This window comes from Bactrocera neohumeralis, chromosome 5 (assembly GCF_024586455.1).
Source record: "Bactrocera neohumeralis isolate Rockhampton chromosome 5, APGP_CSIRO_Bneo_wtdbg2-racon-allhic-juicebox.fasta_v2, whole genome shotgun sequence".
Lineage (NCBI taxonomy): Eukaryota > Metazoa > Arthropoda > Insecta > Diptera > Tephritidae > Bactrocera > Bactrocera neohumeralis.
In genome coordinates, this window is record NC_065922.1 from 8,791,367 (window position 1) to 8,815,859 (window position 24,493).

General features: G+C 35.2%; 2 protein-coding genes across 10 annotated transcripts in view; one reads left to right on the top strand and one right to left on the bottom strand.

Moving 5' to 3' along the window:
- LOC126758537 (glutamine-dependent NAD(+) synthetase) overlaps nucleotides 1-24,493 on the bottom strand; it is a 184,264-nt gene that overhangs the window by 21,229 nt on the left and 138,542 nt on the right. For all 7 annotated transcript variants that reach the window (XM_050472848.1, XM_050472841.1, XM_050472842.1 and 4 more), the window contains one exon: nucleotides 16,242-16,771. The gene's annotated coding sequence lies outside the window, so the exon portion shown is untranslated. The remainder of the gene's footprint in view (nucleotides 1-16,241; nucleotides 16,772-24,493) is intronic.
- The window catches only part of LOC126758532 (cytosolic carboxypeptidase Nna1), a 168,440-nt gene that overhangs the window by 5,969 nt on the left and 137,978 nt on the right, over nucleotides 1-24,493 (top strand). Inside the window, exon 1 of one of the 3 annotated variants that reach the window (XM_050472832.1) lies at nucleotides 12,600-12,762. The exons of 1 other annotated variant lie outside the window; for it this stretch is intronic. In XM_050472832.1, the coding sequence (XP_050328789.1) occupies nucleotides 12,678-12,762 (85 nt within the window). In that variant the 5' untranslated portion in view covers nucleotides 12,600-12,677. Of the gene's footprint in view, nucleotides 1-12,599; nucleotides 12,763-24,493 lie in introns of those variants that run through there. One more of the 3 variants, XM_050472834.1, reaches the window with a different exon arrangement.

Genomic DNA, 24,493 nt, shown 5'->3' on the forward strand with positions numbered 1-24,493 from the left:
AAATTGATGAGCAAATAGCGCCAGTGTAAGCCGAAGAACTAGAAGTTAAGCAAATAAACTGTTATGTGTGAGCTGATTTGCTGCAGGAAGTGCAGATTCGAGTGCAGTGCTAATTTATTGCATGATATTTGCACAGAATGCCAATTAATTCTCGACAAATTCATTTTGAATTGCCAGACACAATATTGAAATTGATGAAATTGATCAAATATGCCGTTAGTGTGAGACAAGCTGCTTCCCAGTTTGTTTGAACTACAAAGTGCACTTAATTTCGAACACACACACATACTTGTGCCAACGGAACTGGGTTAATGGCGCTGCAGTGAAGTATTCTTTGTAATGGAAACCCCCGTTAGTCTTTAAATTGCCGTTAAGTTGTTTGCTTATTGACATGTTGTGTTGTTGACGTTGTTGTGCTGCTTGTTGGCCACAAACGATCGAATGTTGCAGCTGTGCATATTCAGTGCAAAAGTCGCTTGAGACTGCTATCTGTGTGTGTGTACATAAATGTGGCTTTGTATTTGTAAGTAACGAATTTTGTGCTGTTATGCAAGCAATTATTGTTCGAAGTGTTTAGTTGCGGCGAAAGTGCTGTGAATTTCGTTCTAATAAAGTCATCACTTATTGCAGCTGCTTGAGCATGAGTTTATCACTCATATTGACCGAGTTTCCCAGTGGTAAGTGCGACAATTCAGTTATAAGTGTATTTATTTATTATGTATAAGTGTATGTATTTTACTTAGACAACAAAATTTAAGAAAGTGGAGTTTGATGTGGAAAACTATTTATGTCCGATCTGAGCAATATGTTCACAGATTGTAGCATGCACTCTTGTCCATTTCGTGAAAATATTTCTTTTCAAATGAAAAATATACATAACAAGTAAGGAAGGGCTAAGTTCGGGTGTCACCGAACATTTTATACTCTCGCATGATAAAGTAATAATCGAGATTTCATTATCCGTCATTTACATATTTTTTTTATTTTGCTGTAAAATTAATTAGATTAGTAGTTCCTGAGATATGGTTTTTGGTCCATAAGTGGGCGACGCCACGCCCATTTTCAATTTTTAAAAAAAGCCTGGGTGCAGCTTCTTTCTGCCATTTCTTCCGTATTTGTATGTTTCTGACGTTTTTTGTTAGTCGGTTAACGCACTTTTAGCGATTTTCAACATAACCTTTGTATGGGAGGTGGGCGTGGTTATTATCCGATTTCTTCCATTTTTGAACTGTATATGGAAATGCCTGAAGGAAACGACTCTATAGAGTTTGGTTGACATAGCTATAGCAGTTTCCGAGATATGTACAAAAAACTTAGTAGGGGGCGGGGCCACGCCCACTTTTCCAAAAAATTACGTCCAAACATGCCCCTCCCTAGTGTGATCGTTTGTGCCAAATTTCATTTTAAATCTTATTTATGGCTTAGTTATGACACTTTATAGGTTTTCGATTTTCGCCATTTTGTGGGCGTGGCAGTGGGCCGATTTTGCTCATCTTCGAACTTAACCTTCTTATGGAGCCAAGAAATACGTGTACCAAGTTTCATCAAGATATCTCAATTTTTACTCAAGTTACAGCTTGCACGGACGGACGGACAGACAGACGGACGGACAGACAGGACAGACAGACATCCGGATTTCAACTCTACTCATCACCCTGATCACTTTGGTATATATAACCCTATATCTGACTCTTTTAGTTTTAGGACTTACAAACAACCGTTATGTGAACAAAACTATAATACTCTCCTTAGCAACTTTGTTGCGAGAGTATAAAAAAACTTATTTGGAATACTAGTTTTACTGGTAACGATATGCTATAGTGACCCCATCTGAACATTTCGAAATTGTAGCATTGCCTTGGAACTAATTTATGCCAAATTTAAATTTCCAATTAACTCAACAGTTTTTGTTATAAGAACTTGATGGGTCAGCTTGTATGGCAACTATATCCTATAGTGTTCCGATATCGGCAAATGGGCAGCTTCTTGTGAAGAAAAAGATGAGGGAAAACTTTCAGATCGATACCTCAAACCTGTGAGGCTAGTGAACAAACAGACAGAGAGACGGACACTTAGACGGGCATGGCTAAATTGACTTAGCATGTCAAGCTGATCATATATTAATATATACTTTATAGAGTCTCAGGTGTTCCTAACCTCGTGGCCAACGTGATATATACATTGTGACAAAATAGTACTCGAAAATTGTATATAAAACTCAATGTATTTAATTATTCATCAATATTTATTTTGCCGCCTTCAAAGTAATCCCCATCAGATGTAATACACTTATGCCAACGATTTTTCCAGTCCTCGAAACCTTTTTCATAAGCACTTTTTGGGATGGCATTCAGCTCCTTCAGCGGATTTTATTTTATTTCTTCGACTAACAACGGGTTACACGGAGCGGCAATTTCAGTTTGAGGAATAAGGCAAAATCACGTGAAGCCAAATCTGATAAATACGAAGGTTGATCGATGGTATTCATTGCGTTTTTGGCTTTAAATTCGGTCACAATCGAGGCTCGATGGGATGGTGCATTGTCATCCTAAAAAATCCTTGAATTGTTTTTCCACAATTCCGGCCGTTTTCGTCGGATGGTCTCACGCAAACGCCTCAATACGGCCAAATAGAACTTTTTATTGACCGGCTGTCCCTCTGGAACAAATTCATGATGCACCAAACCACGATTATCGAAAAACAATGAGGTCCACTTTGATTTCTGAGAAGTTAAGATTGTTTTTTTTTTTGGCTTCGGCTCGTTTTTTTTTCTCCATTCCGATTATTGATGACTTGTTTGTATGTTAAACTCATAAACCTATGTCTCATAGGCAGTTATAATGCTCTCTACGAATGTAGGATCGGAATTTTCACGATCAACCATGTTGAAAAAGACCTGTTGTACGGTACTGTTTTTGAAAACAAATTAAATTAAGAACGCGTTTTATACCCAAAATATCCACCAAAATCATTCGAACGGGCTCTCTTGCCATCTCTCAAACACTTGCCTGACGATTTTCAATATTTCTAATATTTTCATCAGCTGAAGAGGTCGATCTCTCGACCGTCATTGAAGGCTTTGTACTACTCGCAAGTTTGTGTTTTTGATAAAACTGAATTTGGTTAGAAATACAAAATTTAAGACAAATTCTTTGTTTGATATTTTTATCCATTGTAAAAATCGCAACGAACTACTGAGGTGTACCGTCTTAAGCAGCTGCTGTAAACAAACTGGTTAACAGATCATACTCATAGACAGGCACTCTAAAGATAACACTGAACGTGTGAATGATAACATTCACGAATATTTGGATTTGAGAAAGCTCAGTACAAAGTGGGTTACGACGGTCGGGTCTACGCAACCAGAACGTATCCGGAATTTTATCCGTCCAAGGACTGTCAACATGACAGAATTCTGCATCTATTGATTCACTGCTGCATTTCAGAGAACCATTTTATAAAGTACTTCAATATCTCACAAGTAAACCATCATGCAGAGTACATATTGTATGTACATATGAATTTATATATAAGTATATACAGTAATCAAGTAAGCATTTCGCGTCTTCGAAATTCCAAACTCATTCAAATGTAATATTTGTACAAGATTCCCGCATTCAGTTAACATGAAATATTATATATGGGCATTTTACGGTCGTACGTTCGCACGCATTTAAAGTTCAAAAACAAGGAAAACATTAATTTGTCTTAATTTTTTTTTATGTTTTGATAGCATTTTTCTAGGTCTTTCTTTGGTGCAAAAGGTAAGATCTTTCGATTTTTATTTTTTAATATGTTAGCGACAAACATGCGGTCGCGAACGTACGAATAATGGAAGTTGCTTTTGGGTGCAACTAGAAAAACGCAAAAAATAGCGAAATGGAGCAAACTATTCTAAAAGGATTAATTTATATTAAATTGAAATAAAGTAACTTCCTCCTAACTAATTGCACGTTGAAATTTTTCCATTGGTTTTTTATTTATAAGGTTGAGTACCGGTCGCGAACGTACGGGTCGCGAACGTACGATTTTTCCATCAAGTTTTTATTTGGATTTTGGAAACCTTTTCTTAAATAAAGCAAACAAGTATTCCTTTTATTGATTGAAAAGATATAAACATATATAAAACACAAGAAATATTTATTTAATATTGTTATATTTTGAGTAGGCCGTACGAGCAGTTCGTAGCTTAAGATTTTCGTCGTAGGAAATCGAATGCACCATTCTGATACCTGCAATATTCGGTATATCCTTCCATTTTCGATATAAAGTTGGAGATATCTCGGAAATTGTATCAGCTCCAAAATATAAAATTTTAATTCCAGTAATGTGCTCTTGCGCACAATTGTAAAAAGAGAATGCATCGTTTAAAACGACATTTTTTGTTCTTGTAATTTGCCAGATTTTTCTTTTCACAACTGCTCCAACGCCATCGACTGCACCTTTACCATGTGACGTTGCAAAATAGTTCCACTCAAGTTTTTTACAACCAAATTCGGCCAGTAAATCAGGTAAACTCCAAGCAATAAACTTATTTTTAAATTGACTGCTACTTCCGTCCGAGTAAACGAAAATACTTTCAAAATCGCCATGCTGTTTTTTTTATCTCTTGAATAAGCTTCGTTATGAAAACGTAAACATCGATTTTGCTGTGATTTAAACTATCACTAATTACTGCAGACGACTTAGTTTCATTAAACATCCAAGCTACGCAAGTAAAAATGGAAACTTGCTTATAGTTGAAATGTGCGCTTTGAATTTCATTTTGGCACACCAGCCTATAATTTTCCGCAAAATCTATTTGTTGAACAAGTACCCCAGGCGTGATATTTTGCCTTACGTTTTCAAAATAATTTTGTTGTGCTCGCTTTATAAAGAAATGATGCTTGAAAATTGGCAGTTGAACTTGTAGTTCATGGAGCTAGTCCGATAACTTTCCTCCAGTACTGCCATTTAACATTTGTGTCCATTTTTGACAAGTATTTTAGCGGCACAATATCTTTTACATCTTTTGTACACTTTTCGCAATCGTTTGTCATACAATTTTCATTTTCGATATTGCAATAAACTAATTTTAAGAAACTTTCGAAGCCTTCGGAAAAACATTCAATAACTGTCGCACAGCCAATTAACAAATAATAATAATAATTAGCACATATTTTACCCATCTTTATTTATAAATATGTGCGTATTAAAATAATAATTAAAAATATGTACTTTAGAAACAAATCAATACTTACGGTCGCGAACGTACGAAATTTTGAAAATCGAAATAAAAAGTTTGATGCACTGTTTACCTAAAGTAATTTTGTTTTTAGATTACGGATGCTTAGGTTGCTTTAATCGTGCTTTTTTAGGTACCTGTTTGCACTCAATATGAAGTAATAGCAATAAATGACGTTTTTGGTCGCGAACGTACGATTAGATCGTAGGTAATAAGCAAAATAAAAATTTACCGTTATTCGATTTTTGTTTGGCCTCTTTGCATTTTTCTCTTCTTATTTGGTATTAATAAAGATATTTTATGGAAAAGTACATCCATAACATAAGTTATTCATATAAAATAACTCAAGAGAAAAAGTACTTGTAGAGTAGCTCAAAGTAAAAACAAATAAGTTTTCAGGTTTCAGGTCAAATGTTTCATGAAAATACCAGAGAGAGGTTATGAAGACATTATATTCAAAAAATTTAAACATTTTTGTAATATCTTATTTAAAAAAATTTTATCTTTATTAACATTTAAATTTTTGGTCCTGGTTGACGATTCTGTGGAAATGCTCATATGCGATACTTATGTTTGTGTATATGACAACATTTACATTGAAATTGTCTGTAAGTACTTAATCCGCAAAGCATACACAGTGTCACTTTCAATGACAGCTTCATATTACAAAAGTGAATGAATTAATTGAGCATCACAAAGAGCAATGTGTACTCTGAGGGGAGACAAGTGGCGAGTGCATGAGAAGACACACGAGCAGAAGCAACGCAATGACAATTTAATGGCACGAAAGTGCGAAGCAAATAAATTAAAAAATCAGCGCCGTTAAATATGCGCGAATGTGAGGCTAAAATAAAACATGAAAATGCAAAATAATGAGCTACAAGTGAAAAATTTAAAAAAAAAATCGCTGAGTTAAAAATTTATGTAAAATATTAATTCAAGCACTTGTGAGGTGACAGCTGTCAAACTTTTGAAATTACTCAAAATTGTCATATTTCGATGCTTAAAATGCTTAAATGCGGACGTGTCAGATAAACTTGTAAAAATAATTTATTATTGAGATCTTCGACGCCATTCCCCTGATGAAGCAATTTTGTTTATATTTCTTTCAAGAATTTGTGTAACTAAAATGTCCATATTTCTGTGTGCAAAGTAAATCCCAGAAACGAAAATGGTCATCACTTTTAAACGCGCTCTTTCAATTTCAGTTTCAGCTGTCGCCATCCATATCTATTTGTTTCATAGCCATATTTTATGCCTTCGTGAATTGAGATTGAAATTGTGCGAACAGGTGTCTCGCGTTCGTTGCACGATTGTACCGAACGAATTTCCCACCTTAAAATGTACAGCTAATTTATTTTGAAAGCAAAAATTTAAAATAGCGAGAAATAAAAATAATGAGCGCACATTTTGATGGTCAAGGTGAGCAATTTTAAGCGGCCGCGTCTTTAAATACTTACAACGGTATGTTTGTAGATATTATATGTACGTATGTATGTATGTAAATATGCAATTCACTTGTATAGAATCGTTTGACTGGGTTTTTTTAAAGTGCGATCAAAAAATTTACCTGTCTTTGTTGTTGTTTTTTCCTCATATAAATATTATTGTATGCCGTATAGTTTTCGCTTGGTGAAATCCATTTATTTAGCGGTAATTTTTAGATGCAACATGTTTATCATTTTGTCGGCGTATAGCAAATTTGTGAAAATAAATTTTGTGCAAAAATCACGTCGGTGAAAGCAATTTTTCATCTTTTGGCTTGCACTTAGTTTTTATATGCAGAGGATGACATTAGGGTGGGTCGTTACAAAAATGTTTTTTTTTAAATTAAATTTAAATTACAAAATACTGATCTTAGCTTGTATTTTAGAGTTATACGTGTACTTAATTTGATTAAGCAAAGGTTAACATTAGGGTGGATCATAACAATATTTTTTTTAAATTAAATTACAAAATACTGGCCTTAATTATTTTAGAGTTATACATGTGAAAAGTATTAGGGTGCTCCATAAAAATTATATATATTAAAAAATTTTTTCCATTAATTTGCATTAAAATTTGCATGAGTATTTTTTATATAAAATGTATTTTTGCCACCTTTAAGTTTACCCTAATACATGCCAACAGACATTTAATAAAATGCAATTTTTAAGCAAGTTTATCCATAAAAGTGAATGATTTTTGTTAACGTTAAGTCCACCCTAATATATGTATGTATATCAAAAATATGAAAATAGAAATTTAAAAAGCCTAAATACCATAATTCGTAATTTTCCCGCATCACTAGGCTCGCCCTAATATTTTTGCATGTAATAAAATCACTTGCATGTTTATTTAGCAAAAGTATTTCTGCTGAATTTTTAATAGCTGCTTAAGAAATACGCATTTCATTATACAAATAACGAGTATAATGTAAAAAGCTTCTAGAACAATTAAAATACGTGCCATTTATATCCTCAGGTAGCACAGAAAGATCTACCGTGTGTTTATTTAAGAGGGTTATAAAGCAGGTAACTGCTTAGTTACACATACATACCTATGTATATCACGTCCTAGTTTTCGCTCTCACTTTTAAAGATATGCATATATAAGGGCGGTCCCAAAATATCTTACAAACAAATTTTTTTTCTCTCACTTCCTCCAACGACAATACCACGCCTGAATAAATATAGTAATTATAGATTCACATCTATAATAAAGTACGAACATTTTTATTTGAGTTCACAAAATTTCATCGATTTATCTTTAGAAGTTTATGAGATAATAATTTTAAGGAAATATTCTGACGAAATATTTTGAGGAAATTTTTATATCACGGGGTATGCATCTGGTCTCTCACCTATCGAACTACTAATTTTCAAAATCGGTGATTTACGAAATTTTCAGGGATCAATTGACGTGGTTTGACCCATTTTTAACTTGGACCTCTAAGCGCTATTTCTAACCGTGACCAAATTTAGTGAACTATTTGAAGTTGATGTTAGAAAATTCGATCAAAAAAGTTTATATTTCCGAGGGTATTCTCTAATGTTAATATATATAACTTTAAAGGAGCTATTTGTAAAAGAAGAGTTGAGTGAAATTATCGATAACTTTAGCAAACATATGTTGGAAACTGTAAATTGACACTTGCGGGTAAACATCGCCAAGGGTCTAGTGATTAGTTTAGATTTAACAAAAATAATTCGACGATTTTACCAGAGGACATACCAACATAGGTTCTTGCATTTTGGAATACTTGTCAGCAGTGAGTGAAAGTAAAAAATGGAAGCACTCAGTATCATAATCTAAAGCCTTATAACGCGTTCTTTTTCATCGTCTTCTTTAGGTAGTTGACTAGGCGAATAATGATCGCCAAAAGATTCTTAGCATCAAGTGAACTCAAGTATGTTTTTAAGATCTTCAATACTTTCAAAGCTTAATAGCCTGTATGAATGACAGACAACAAAGACGAAAAATTTAGTTTGAGGAATTTTTATAATATAACAAATCGTATTCCTATAACTATATTCAGTTCAGTTCAGTTTTCTCCAAACTTTGAAGATTTATTTAAGAAAATCATGCCCAGGCGTATTATTCAAAGTGCATATTGCGTCTTTAAAGCTAGTAACATTTTCCCATTTATCTGGTAATGTGTGGATTCCATCCCAAAAAAACTGCGCCGGCTTGAATCAAGCCAATTTTTGTTACACTCTTCTGATGTGAACCGTATTCCCGTGAGGGTGTTCTGCATTAGCCGGAATAAATCGTAGTCAGAAGGGTCTAGTTCACGGCACGGTCTGAGGCAAAATTTTACAGCTGTTTTCCAAATAGTTGTTAATCGGTCTTGCAGCATGAGTCCGAGTTGTCATAATTAAAAAATATTTTCTCGTGTCTAGTTGTAAATTTCGGGAGTCTTTCGGCAATCACACCCTTCTATTTGATGGCTTGCTGTCAGTAGTGTCATTGACGGTTTCACACAGTTCTAGAAGCTTATAATACAACACATCCTTCTGATCCCACCACATACAGAGCATTACTTAGACGTTATAGATTTTCGGCTTTGCCATTTCTCTGGCTGGTGGGGTGAGTTTCACGTATGACTTTTTGCTTTTAGGGTTATCATGATGGGTCTATTAACATCATCAGCCGCAATTCGTTGCAAAAGCGACTTTATAGCATTCAAGCAGCTTTTCTGACCTTCAAAGTCCTCTTTCAACGTCTCTTGGTTTCAATTCATATGGCTTCAATTTCCTTGCTTTTGGATGTATCCATCTGGTTTTAAACGTTTTGAGACGGCTGCATAAATAGCTTTCAAATATTCTGCAAGCTCTTTCCGCGTTTAGCAACAATTTTTATGTAGTAATATTTCCAAGCAAAAATCACCGCATTTAAATTCCGCGTTAAGCAACAATACATGAAACGTATTATTACTGGCAATGAGTCTTGGATCTATGCTTACGACTCAGAAATAGATGATCAATCGGCCGAATATTGTGCTAAAGGTCAACCGAAGCCGAAAAAACCACGTCGAAACAGGTCAAAAATCAAGGTTATGTTGACAGTTTTCTTCGATTATCGAGCTGTGGTGGACTCCGAATTCCTTCCGTCCGGCCAAACTGTCAGGAATACTATTTTAGTGTTATGCATTGTTTGCGCGAAGCTATTCGTAAAAGGAAGCCGGAATTATGGATTGACAAGTCTTGATTTTTACTCCACAATAATGCACCGTCTCCAACTGCATTGATTATTCGTGAGTTTTTAGCCAAATTTTCAACCAATGTCGTGTTACAATCGCCGTATTCGCCTGATTTACCTCCGTGTGACTTCTGGCCATTCAGTACACTTAAACGACCGCTCCGAGAAACCCGTTTTGAGTCAATTGAAGGCATTAAGCTAGAATCGCTACGCGCATTGAAGGCTATTCTGGAAATTGAGCCTTTATAAACTGTTTCGAAGATTTGTAAACACGTTGTATTGGTGCCAAGGAGGAATACTTCGATAGGGACGACATAGGTTTTGGATTAAAATTTTAAAATTATGAAAAAAATCTTAATATTTTTTGCTCATAGTAGTAAATTAAGTTACGCTATCTGTTAGCAAACCACACAAATATACATATAGCCCCAATCTGTATCCTAAAAACTAGGTCAATCGAAGCTTAACCAAAACTATAACCATACAAATCTGTTTTTTTATTATTTCCCACTCCCCACTAACCTCAAATATATACATAATATTGTATACACTAGTAAATTGTGTAAAGTAAAATCCATGGCAAATAAAAGTTATTTCCTCAGCGCATTTACGCTGATTGCCGCTCCGATTAAAAATCCAATTTGGCAGTCAATTCGTTGTCATGTTTTTGTCATATTTTACCATCATGAAATATTTATAGATTGTTAACGCAAGCGCTATTTATAAACAATAGTATGCGCTGCCATGCTATGCCTTGTAGGACTGTGCGTAAATATGCACAGGAGAGTACTAGTTTCGCCAAAAATCAAAAAGGTATTCGCAATCAACGCCAACATCAATCAATTAATGAAATAACAAATGGAAATTAGAATATCGAATGCGTTTCTGTGCGGCGAGCGGCTTTCTTTGCTGCTTTGCTTGCTGCGGGAAGGCATCACCCACTCCTCCTTCATAAACGTCACCTGTTTAACGAAGCGACTGTCTAACTAAGCGGCACGTCAAAAGTAACTGATGTCTGCCTGTCTCTCCATCCGTCTGTTGTTTGCAGTCTACCGACTTGTCGCTTGCACTTGTTGTTGCGCGTAGTTGTTGTCAAGCGATTTGGGCGCCTTCACTCTATTTGCATGGTTTCCAAGGAATTCGTGGTTTCTTGCTTTGTTGGCATGTTTGTCGGCATTTTGTCTTTTGTTGTTGTTTTTGCTTTTATTTTCTGTTTTTTTTTCTCCGTGGTTTTCACGATTTTTGTCCCGTTACAAGTTGGCAAATGCGCCTATGGAAATTCAAATGCAAAAATGCAGGGGTTTCCTCACTCCAACACACGCACACACACAGCAGTATTTGGTTTTTCGTATAAAAGTAACTGTTTTTCGTCTAACTTTTGTTGTTGCCTTATTTTAATCGCAAATTTTTGTTTTGTTTGAGTGCGCCGTGCCTGTGTGCGTGCATTTTTCGTGCATGTTTTTCGGCGGAATTTCGTCAGTCGCGAACGGAGTTTGTTGAAAAAAAGTTGTGCAAACTATTTGATGTTGGAAAATATGCAATAGTTCGCAGAAAGTATCAGAAAAGTTGCCAAAACGCGCGGCAGTTATGTAATTTGGCAGGAAAAAAGTAGCTAAAGCGTGTGTATATGTGAGTGTGTGTGTGTGTGAGTGAAGTGCCTGTAGTGATTCACACTTAACGGTTGTGCATAAATTTCCGCTAATTGAGTGAAAACAGCTATTTTTGTGAAGGAAAAAATAAAAAAATAATAATTTTAATATGTGCGCTGAGGTTACTCATACGCACGGGTGCGCCAAAAATCATTGAAAAGCTTTCAGTGGCAGATAAGTTGAAAAAATCCTTACTATAAAAATGTGTTTCCCGTTATTTTCACAGCACACAAATTTCGCAACTACGAAATGCTTTCCACTTGAAGAATTCTGAATTACGCTGTGCAAGTTCACGGCTGCTTCTTCGCCTTCAGTGAACTAACGAACTGCCGCGCAAGTCAAAGAAATTGGCAAATAAATCAAATTTAAAAGTCAATATGAGTGTGAGCCTTCTTTTTTTCTTAGTGGCTCGAATTTGTCAAATTTCAGCGACTTTTAAAAGACTGGCAGCAGCGCAATAAGACTGCCATAAGAAGCAAATGAAAACGAGAAGAAATAAGGAAACTTAAAATGAAAACAAACAAAAAGTACTGAATGAGCTTGTAATTTAAGGCAAATAAATAATGAATGTACCGTAAAGAAAAGCACAGGAATTCATCAATTGCCAGCAGTACAACTAGAGCTCAAATGTATTTTAGAAATAAAAAGTGATATAAAAATGATGGCGGAATGAGGACAAATGAAGGCGCGGTATACGTAACAGCAATAACAATCCCGAACTGCAAAGTCACTGCAGGAAATAAAAGTTAAAATCGCGTAAATTTTAAAGTGCAAGTCAAAGCGATTTTACGTGTCCCGGTTCGTGTTTGAAGCCATGTGAACAAAGTACAAATTTATAGCATAGAAGCGAGCAGTGTGTGGCGACCAAGTATTTGGCAGCTATGTTGTACGTGTGAGGTACCGTTACGTTGCGAAAGTTCGTGTTGAAAAACGTATTATTCACACTGTACAAAAACAATTAAAATAATATAATAAAATTTTACGCGAAGTCTCTTTGTGTGAGCAATTTCTTTAAAAGTCACCATCACCTGCTTCCCTCTAAAGACTTGTTCTGGTGAAATGTAAATAAATGACAGCTGTTTATACATTATTCAATAAATTGCATTTAGTATCGCCGCGCAAAAATGGAGTTCGGCTTGGGCGGTCGTGTGCAGTTTCTACAAGCACAACTCTTTCCCACTTGTGCGCTGTCGCCGGTCAATGCTGGAGGTAACAGTTTGCATGAAAATGTGTTGTTTGTTAGAAAATTTATTTCAATTTATGATATTGGATTCAAAATTCAGACTTTTTTGTGAGTAACATGTATATACTTGTATGATTTTTTATACCAATGGATATGTCAAATTCGATTATGCCTCTTCTGAGACTGACCTTTAAGGGGTTACATGGGTTTCACGGCTTCAAAAAATACTTTTTTATTATTTTTTTTGGCTTATTTAATGCGATAACATCTCTAGAATATTGTTTTAATTCTCAAGTTGATACGAGTAGTAGTTTTGGAGAGATAGCTAGTTGCGTGCTCGAGCTCAGCTATATTGACACTCACAACTTTAACCTCACTTTCCTCGAAACTGTGTCTTCAAGTCGGATTTCTCGCCAACTACTTAACTGATTTCAATGAAATTTTACTCAGGTTTAGAAAATTTTTTCGGAATTTGAATTTTGTGCAAACACATCTTCCAAAAGTCCAATTATCACTTATTTGTTTTTCCTTAATTCAGTATCTAATCAATGTTCTTAAATAAAACACGTAATTCCTAATATATGTACATATCTTTTGAGTAATAAAAAGTTTGACTAAAATATTTAGTATTTTATGTGAAAATTTTTTCTAAAAATTGGCCGTTTTTTGTTTGAGAAAACCCTTGTAATACCTTAATAAGGTTTCTAAATGTGGACTCTAGTATGAATGAGGCCATTAAAACGATTCTTTGGGTCACCAAGGAGCAGCGTATATTAAGTTTGCCTCGATGTTTGTAATACCCAAAAGGTAACCCAGAAGAAACATATATATGGTAAATGATCGGCGTGACGATCTGAGTTGAATTAGCCATATCCGTCCGTCTATCTGCCTGTCTGTCAGTATGTATGTGAACTAGTCCCTCTTTTTTGGAGATTCGGAAATTTTGTAAACGTTTTATGTCATCAAAAATCTGCTCATTTGTCGGAACCACCAATATCGAAGCACTATAATTTATATACGCCATATACAAAAAATCGATCAAAATAAAGTCCTTGCGTGGAAACCCTTTTTATATGACAAGATTGGACGAATTTTAAATTTCCCAATTAATGCCCGAAGAACTTTAGAATTATCTCATGTTTTAATAATCGAATTGTGTTTGGACTTCATTTTATATCTCAATGCAAACACAATCCTTACTCTTTGTTTGTTTCGAAAATTGCTTTTCATGACAGTCCTTCGAGTTCTATCAATGCCTTCAAACTGCAAAGTTCTCTAATGTAAGACACATTATATGAAATATACCTAGCAGAGTGGACGTATGGTCAATTGTAAACTTTTTCTCAAAACATAGAACAATACAAAACTGCATTGAAACAATTTTTTGTTCACTATCGTGCATTTACTTTCGGTAAATTGGGCACATAAGGTAAATGACTCGGTGTTATGAAATCTATAGAAGGCTTAAAGAACTCAAACCAATTTCAAACGGAAAGAAATTCGTTTCGTTTTAGGGTCTGAGCCGCTTGTTGTTGCTGTTGTTGTAGTGTTTTTGCAGAGTTTACTGCTGAATGTAATGTTTCGATATAGGATAGCACGGATGCGTAAGTTAACTTCGAATGGTATTATTTCTAAAGAAATCTGTCTCAAGTTAGATAAAATTATACATCATTGATCCATTTAAATTGAGAAATCGGTAAGAGTTTTCTTGAATTGATATTCCTATTAATTTCAACTGAGATATATTTCTTATGATTAAACAAAGATTTTTGTGAAGTCTACTCTGACGAAAATACAAAGATTTTAATGTCATAGAGCATTTAAGGAAGATAGTATGTTCAGAGAGAGCGTGTACAAAATACATGCAGAGCAAAATTACTAAATTGTAGCAGAGAATATCAAAGAAGAATTTGGATGATATTTTGGTTTTCAAACGAGTCGCCGGTAGACTTTTAGCAAAGTATTTGATTTTTTTCTTTAGAAGAACATCGAAATATTCACTCTAAAAGATGTGGTTTGAGTCCATTGAGGTTCTGAAAATAAATCAATGAAATGACACTAAAGCAATGCATTCGCCATATAAAAATCTGATTAAATTGCGATGAGCCTACAAGTCTTGTCGGATGCAAATGCCAAAGTTGTATCGAGGTAGGCAAATTGGAATCACCTAGGCACTTTCTTCTTAACTGTCCTGCTTTTGCCTTTTGAGGGTGAAACATCTCCATAGACATACCTTCAGCTAACCTGACCACCATTACGGCTGGGATTGATATTAGCCTGTTTAAAAATTCGTGATAAGCTCGAAGTGTTTCTGCTTCTGGTCTTTCTGGTGTTCCGAATCCCGGAGTTTTGGGAAACAAAGGACCAGCTTTCACAGCTGTCTAAACGTGGTCCTGCTTTACCGTTTTTGAGAGGATCAGCCGCACGACCCAACCTAGCCCAATCTAGACTAACATTTTCATTGCTTTCAATGAATACGAATTTACTTTTCCATCATAATGGGTACCAACTACGATACTACTAATCGTATGATATGTATTCACATAAACTATTTAAGTATTTCATGAGTATGTATGTATATCCTAGTAGAAGATATGCATTCAAAAGTAAGTCTTCTTTATTGCAAATTCTTAAACAAATGTATAATTTACTCTAACAAAATACTTGTAAAGAAATTATCGAAACTTTCTTCCTTGCTGGGCGTGAAATTAAGCAAACTGCAAAGAAAAACGACAAAATCCGCGCAAAGAACAACACCAACAAAAAAGTTATGATCTCAAAGCAATAGTTCAGAGTTTGAACACCAAACTGAGCAGAGTCAACTTGAAAGTTTGCATAAACCGCTGACGGGTATTTGAACTTTGGATAACAGCTCACAACTCAACTCAAGTCAAGTCAATGAGCGCAGGAAATTATAAATGCTTTGCTATTTTTCCTTTTTTTCGACCGTTACGCGAATGGCTATGCAGCAAAGCGACTGGAAGTAAGCAGAAAACAGCGACGATAAAATTGAATTTCATGCGGCGGCGCGGGCGAGGCAAGGGAGAACGGTCAGCGAGCGATGCAATAAAGTTTATGCGCAGTATTTCAATATTCACTGAAAAAGTGCGGAATTTATTGTTCGAAATGCCGCTACTGGTCTATTGGGCTTTATGAGGAAAAGCTAAAAGGTTATACATACACACAAAGATAGGTTTCTATAAAGCCATGGCGCTGTTCCGTCGTCTGATCCGTCGCACTTTTGATGCAGTAATCCGATAACCTACAATACCTGCCACCTCACCAACACCACCGTGCATAACGGTAAAACTCTCACTTTGTTCGTACCTACTTTAGTGTAGAAACTTTCGAGGCGCTTTGCCCTCGGGAAATCATTATGGCAATCCGTTATGTGTTCAATGCTCGCTTATGAGCTTTTCCTGCGCACTTGAGTGGGATTTGGCGAAAAGCGAAAATTTGTAGAAAACAAACAGGCAACTTGTTTCTGGTGAACTGGCGAACTTACTTGAGAGTGTGTGTGTGTGTCTCCCTTCACTGCTTTCGTTTCTTGGCCGTTGCTGCCTCTATTAGCTGCAAGTTGTGTTGTTGTTTCCCTTTCGCATCCGTGTTGTTGTAATACTGCAGCGACTGTTGTTTCACGTTTTGTTTGTTGTAATTTGATTTGTTCTTATTTCTTTGTTGTTATTTCTTTGTTGTTGTTGTTGTTGTTTTTTGTTTTTGTTGTTGTAGTTGCTTTTTTGTTTTCGTAGGAAGTCCTTGCAATTGACTTGTCGTTGTGCGATTGTTGCGTTGCTATGTTGTTGTTGCTGTTGCTGTTGCTTTTAGCGTTGTACTTTTTCTATGTTTGTTTGTAGTTGTTGTTGCAGTTTCGTTATTCGCCCGCTAGTTGGTATTGGAAGGATCGTTGTTTTTGCTGTTTTTACTATTTGTTTTGCGTTGTTCTTCTATTTGTTTTCCTATTAAGATTCTGTTGTTGTTGTTGTTGCTGCAGTCATGCATTCACCACTTTGCTTTGTTGTTGTCGTTGTAGTTGCGCTGTAATGGATCAAGAGATTTGATAACGTTAAGGAATTTGTCATTCAGTGAGGATTTGTTTTGACTAAAAAATAAAAGTGTGCGAAACAACAGAACAGTGGATTATCACCCCGTTAGAGTTGAATTACAGTTAGGGATAAAGGAAATGGTTAACTGTTGGCCGGAAGTATGTTTTTTGTTTGTATGAAAAAGTGTGTGATTTTATTTGTTGTTATGCGTAGTTCATTTGATGGAGGTTTCATTAGCTTTTGCTTTTGTGGTAAAATAGTAATCAAAGGTTGTAGTGAATTTGGAAGACATGTGGACCTGGCTGTCTTAATTCACTCATTTATGAAGTATAGTCATGTAGATTGAAAAAATTGTTCTCAAGTTCTTCAGGAGTACTTTGAATTAGTAGGACTGAATATACAAAAAAGTTACTATAGTCCTTTAGTTATAAAGTAGTTGTTTCTAAGTCCGCTGAATTAAAGTTTTGAAGTCTTAAAGCGATTACTGAAAGAAAAAAAAAACCGAATTTGTACAGAATTTTCACCGATATTCTCTTAAATCCCAAATGATATTATCAACTTAGTTAAAAAAATTATTAAATAGATTTCGACGAAAACGGATTAGTTGTACTTCTCTGGGCAGAAAATAGTAAGACTTTTTAATTCAAATTTTACGCAAGCATACATACGTCCAAATATGTTTTTCTGGCTTGTGAGTGTTAATGACATCTGTGGAAAAATTTCCATCAAAATAATCATTAGAGTTTAGTATACGCTTGTCTTTTTGAAGAACATATAGTGCATTCGACGATTTTTATGAAGAGTAAAATTATTCAACAAAGAAGTCTCATTAAATTTTGTATGCGGAATCAAATTTCTGGTGGCGAAACGTTCAGAAAGTTGGAAAAGTCATGCAACGTATTAAAACTGGTGATGCCGAAAAATACACTAAAGCAGGTCAAAAATCGAGGTTATGTTGACAGTTTTCTTCGATAATTGAGGTATGGTGCACTCCGAATTCCTTCCAACCGGCCAAATTGTCAACCAGGAATACTGTTTGATTTTTGCATGACGATAGAGCACCGTTGCTTACCGCATTGATGAAGAATCAGTGAGTTTTTCGTTAAATTTTCAACCAATGCCGCAACCGCCGTATTCGCTTGATTTAGCTCCGTGTGGCTTCTGGCTACTCATCAAGCTCAAACGACCGCTTCGGGGAAACAGGCTTGAGTCAATTGAAGACATTAAACGTGAATCGCTATGCGCACCGAAGGCTGTTCCGGAATATGACTTTAACAACGGTTTCGAGGATAGGACGTTGGCACAAGTGTATTGTGGCCAAGGGAGATTACTTTGAGTGGGACGACATTGGTTTTGAAGAATAAAATAAGAGACTTTAAAATTATGAACAAAGTCTTACTATTTTTTGCTCATACATAGTACGTTTGGTACCGAGTGTTATTTTTTCCAACTTAATTTCAATTGAAATTCTTCTACATAGCTTCGGTAAATTAGTCCAAATTACTTCAAAAATTTTTTCGTAATATTAAACTTAAGAGTCGGTATTTGACTTGATTTTCTCACTTTCGGTTGGGTTCGACTACTGGTATTGAAAACCAAAAAAACAAGAAAAAATGTTAACCCTACACAAATTCAAAATATTCCTTAAAAGATCATTCTGTTTGTATGGGAACTATATACTAAGTAGTCCGATATAGGCGGTTCTGAAATGGACTCAGCTTGTCATATTGATCATTTATATATATATTTTAAGGAATATCCGACGCATCCTGTTGGGTGTTACAAATATCATGGCAAACTTATCAGGATACCTGTTTAGGGTTGAGAATTTTCAGAATTGTTTGGAAAATTTTCAAAATTGTTTGAAAATTTTTTTCTTTTTGAAAATAAAATTTGAAAAAAAAACCTTTGGGTTTTTGTTCTAATATGTATGTCAAAAAGGTGTAAACTCAGCTATAACCGCGTAAGCGATTTTTGGGGGTTTCACTTTACCTAGGACTCGGTTTGTGGTTACTAAGTAGGATTGAAATTACGATAGTAATACGCTTTTTTTTCTGTAGGAAAATTTTTGAAATTTGAAACTTATTTCAATTTCTTAAGTTTTTGGCATATTTCGAAACTATTCACCATGAAACCAAACAGACATTTCGTTAAGGCTTTCACATCAGACAATTCGGTGTTATTCGTAAAATTGGGGGCAAAACACAGGAGTTAGAGACAATTACGTAACTTCTTGTGCCGAATTTCGACTTCGAACTAAGCAGTTAGAAGTATGATGTGCAAAACATAATATTTACATAAATCAATCATATCCTTAAGCAATTAGGGAACGGCTATATTCGGGTGCAGTTGCTATTTAAACAATTTTGAAAAAGGCGATAACTATCTAGGCTTGCTTTAGATAATACAGGGAACCGTTACATAAACAAAACTGCTATAAAATACTCTGCTGCGATAAGTTGAGAGATTAAAAAAGTGTCGACTTCATTAAGCTTCTTGATCTTCAATGAATCTCTCCATTTAATGTCGTTTCTTTAAACTAAACTGTGCAGTTTTATTTCGGAAAAAATTGAAAATTATAACTCTAGTCAGAAAATGAGAAGAGAGCAAAAATACATAAAATGTTCGAAATTCGAAAAATTCTTTTTCCAAAATTAATTTTTACCACAACCACTGTATTCAGTGGTAAATAAGTATTTCTTGAATAAAGCATTTTGGTATATCAAATGGCCATCGAAACACCACTGCAATCATTACTAATATATGTATGTATATGCAAAATCATTAATGTATACACACGTACATATATGTATGTATGTGTATGTATGTATGGAAGTAGGTGTACCTTCTGACTGCCAATTTGTTGCGCCTTGTCTCCTAATTAGTTTGTTATTATTGCTAATGTCAACGAAATGTTTGCTGCTAATGCCTCAAGTATCATTTGCAGAACTTCATTGGCAGCATTTGTGGTAATTAGCAAATTGGATCAAATTACTTGCGTACTCGAAGCGGGCTCTTGCAACCATGGTACAATCGATTTCACAATGAAATTCAAGGAACGAGTGCAGTACATTTGTTGTTTTCTGGGGTTAAAGGAAGTTAAGTAGGTAAAAGCGCAAGTTATATGTATTTTAATATATAGTAGAGTGTGGTTGTATATTTTTGAAGAAAGGCAGGCACATGATTAAGAAGTATAAGACCCATATTTCCTTCCTAATTGTCACTGGAGAAATGTGCTTTTTATTAAAAAAAAAAATATTTAATTTAATTCTAAAATTGTATTACCTTTACTACATTTAAAAGGAGATCCACATATTAACCAGTGACTTTAAAGGAATTTCCTTGAGGGCATTTGCATGTGAGTACATTATATAAACATGCATTAAATGTTGTGTGACAGTGTAAATATGGCAAAGGGTGCTTAATCCTCTTTTTCGCAGAGTGCTGATTAAAAAATAAATTAAATAAATTTGCAGCGGTAAATAAATGCGCTGCGTGAAAACAGAATACAACCACATCTCCGCACCGCACACATCCACTTACATGCATACATGCATAGAGTGCTTTGAGGTCCAATATGTGTGTAAATTTTGCGTGCTTGCGTGTGTGTGCGCGTGGCGTGTTGATCAGCAGGTGGATAAATAAAGCCAATCGAGCGTGTAAATCACTTCCACAAAAAGCAAAAACAAAAACAAACACAAAAAAATGCAAAATGTTTAATCCGTTCGAGGGTAATTGGAAAAATGGCTGTTAAGTTGGCGGCAAACGTGAAGCGCTTTAGGGCAGTGCTTGAAAATAACGGGTTTTTCGTGCGGTGTATGCTTGCCACATTTTGAAAACTTGTTGCGGTGCATCAAATTTTTAAAGGAATTTCGTTTCAATGACTTGGCTTTAAAAGACAGTAGTTTGGTAGGCTTTAGTAGAAAGACATTTTTGCACAGAGTTGCCAGCTGTCGAAAATGTCAATCTTCAAAACGTGTGAAGAAAAATTCTAGAGTCGTGAAACTTTCAAAGAAACTCGAAAGCGTTCAACGGGCGGAGGTCATCAGCATGGCTGGTGCACTAAGGCCCACTCCAACCATAGCACTTAACTCCAACTTGCACATATTGCCCTGTGTATGGCTCCGAAAGTTGCTATCAGACTCAGAGAATCTGGGCTTGTAAAAGAACCCGTGTCTGAACACTCGAATATGCTCACACACTTTGACTTCATACCGGATCACTTGGACCGTGGATTCGCCCAACGGTACTCTGGCGGTTGGTAGAGGGGTTTACTGCCAGAAGCTCTCTATCAACTCCAACTTCAGACTTCCTGACTATTACAGTGTTTTCCAGAGGTTGCAGCCACTAAGGTAGCAGTAGATTTACAGCTCCGGAGTGCAGCCTCCGTCAGAGAAGTGATCACCCACTCAGATAGCGATGATACTAGCCTTGAACTCATTGACACAGCGTTCAGGACAACACTTCTTAAAATTTTTCGGAACGTATGTATATTAAAAAATTTTATTATTTTTATTTTGAATATATTTTTGAAGTAGTGTTGCCACTTATTGAAAAAATGTGAACTAAATATATATGTATGTATATCATAAGACATTTCTCAAAACGTTTTGAAACGTATATGAAAAATTTTAGTTTTTTTTATATTAAATGTATTTTTGAAATGGGTTGCCACTTATTGAAAAAATATCAGCTAAATAAAAATACGTTCTTCATTAGACATTTCTCAAAGCGTTTCGGAACGTATATGAACATTTTTTTTTAAATAGAGTTACCACTTATTGAAAAAATGTCAATAAAAGAAAACTACGTCCATTATAAAACAAGTCTTAAACAGTTACGGAACGTATGTACATATATCAAACATTTTTATTTTTTTGAACATATGTATTTTTGAAATAGAGTTGCCACTTATTGAAAAAATGTCAACTAAAAAAAAAATACGGCCATCATAAGACATTTCTCAAAACGTTTCGGAACATATCAAAAACAATTTTTTAATTGAGACATATTTTACAATAAGGTTGCCAGCTTTTAGCAAGCCAACTGCATGAGCTCCCCGAATACTGTACAAATATCTCCCTTTCAGGTGCTTTCGGGTAGCAAATATGTGTTTTTGCTTGTGCGCACTGAAGTGGTCATCTGTGTTAGCACAGAGAATAATAATAATTGCTGCCGCAACAACTGCAACAGCAGGTGCCAACGCAGTTATTAACAGTTATATGCGCATTTTGTGAGAATATATGATTTTTGATATAGTTGCAAACATAAAATTTAATTATTATGACAACTGCAATAAAGGCGCTACAAAAGTGCTGGCCACAATAGATTAATTGCATAACAACGAACGGCACAAACAACAACAACAAAAATAAATAAAATAAAAATCAGTGAAATCAAAATTTTGTCTGGCTTTATTTGCTCGCCGCCAGCTGCAAACGCTCTGCAATATTAATATTGTTGCGGCTGCTTGCTATTCCCCGGCGACAACTGTTGCCACTGCGCTGTTACATGAACGCACACTCACACACATGCACACATATGAAGCGCTGTGCCGTTATTGCCGCTTTGTCATGTTGCCACCGCACATTTTCGTGCACGATTAATTAAAATTTTATGCCTGCATGGGAAAATTGTTGGCAATGAAAAGCAGCTGACAAATAAGTGAACCGACGAGAGCCAGAAAGCCTCGCTTGGGGTTGCCACCAGCATACACACGCTGCTACAAATTATGTAATAATATAATGCAAAAAAGCTCTATGCAAGTGTGTGTGAAAGGCGGCACTAAAATGTGCAACATTAAATGCTGCTGTTGTTTGCTTTTGTTTTTGTTGCTTGTAGTGACAGGCGGAAGAAATGCGGCGATAAGTGCGATTTGAAATTTATTTTTGATGTATATGAATTTTATCGGGAATTTCGGCAATTGCCGCCACTCGCTTGCTGTGCATTTCCAACTTGTATTTGCCTGCATGTGTGTGTGTGTGTGTATATAATTGCGGTTTATTTACCGCTGCAAAATATTTGCTTACAATTTTAATAGTTGCAACGCTTGTATGTTTGTAAATCATAAATAAAATCTTGCATTTGGTCAATTTTTTGGCAAATGCTCCGCAGGAAATAATTTATCGCCAAACATTTGAGTGCATTTATTTTACAATAAATTTAAATAAACGAAATTTTCTTCGAAACTATTTTGTGGGAAAATAATATAATTGTTGCAGTGAAGAAATATTTTTGCATTGGCCGAGCTATTACTCAAAATTAAAGTGCTCTTCACACAATTTGTGGTTGTTTTCTGGCATTTTCACATAAATTCTTAATATTTTAAAAGCTAAAAATATAACAGTAAATAGTGCATTTAACTAAATCTGAGAGAAAATATCAAAATAAAGGAATAATTCTTCAAACAACAATTACTTTTGTTTTTTTTTACTTTTACTGCTTTTGTTCTCTCATAAAGATGGAATGCCATCGCACATCGTTCAGGCACTGTGAAACCATTTGGCTACCACTGAACTGCTTTTTATCGCCGTTAAACTTTAATTTGTGCAGTACCCTGAGTAAATAATGTTATGTAAACAATCCGTTAACAATTCAAGTCTTTGAGAGATTTCATTACGAAGCCTAATGGCTTAAAAGCGGTTTTGGACTTATAGTCTCTTAGCAAAAGTTGTTCAAAAGATCTGTGGAATATTTCTTGCATACGCGATTTTTCGTTTTTTGGCTACATCCAACAATTAACCCATTCCAATGTAATGGGTTTTTTAACAGTACGCTGCAACAGTAAACCGATAGGGACAGCAAACGACGCCATATTTTTTCCCGCTCTTTTGACATTTCACTTCAGAAGATTTGCCATTTCATCACGGAAAGATATACGATCCAACAACGAGTTGAAATTATTAAAATTTAGTCAGTGGCCTACACTATAAGGGGGGTATTCTGGTCTAGAAGCAAACTTCGGAGTTTTTAAAGTCCTTAAAAAAAGGCAATTAATATCTTTACTATCAATTTTTATATTAGTTATTTGTTAATTTTAGAAGAGTACAGAAAAAATTAAAAACTAAAAAAACTAAACAAATTCAAAAATTATGAGCTGACGAAGTGCGGGATCTCTAAAAATTACCACGTGATTTCAACCCTCCTAGTTATCTGAAACCAAAAGAAAAAAATATTAGTCTATGGTCGGCATAAAAAGTCGTAAAAAAAAAGTTGTTTCATCACTTTTTCACTATTTCAATTTTTTAAAAATAATAAAAATAAAAACTTGCCAATCATAGACAAGCCTCTCTATACAAAAGTAAATCGGTTTTTGTGGGTATCGCTCCGATCCAGTTTTGAGAAAAACGCGTTTAAAGTTTCGCACAGTTCGATTAAACCAAAACAAATAATGTTCCAGATCAACAAGTGCCAGTAGAAAACTTGAATCAAGGCACAGTAAAAATGTTCCCGTGGCAGTGATCGATAAAGATTGCTGCCGCTAACGCATCAATTGAGAAGACTCAAATCAGTTTCTCACACGTCGTTCTTAAGCGTAGGACATCTCGGTGACGCCGTTGTCGTGAATTATGTAAAAATTTCCGTATGTTCGGAAATTGGTCTGAGCAACAACTTAAAAATAATCCGAATTTTTCATCGAAAAATCATCTTCAACGATGAGGCTCATTTCTGGCTGAATGGCTTCGTCAATAAGCAAAATATGCGTTATTGGTCA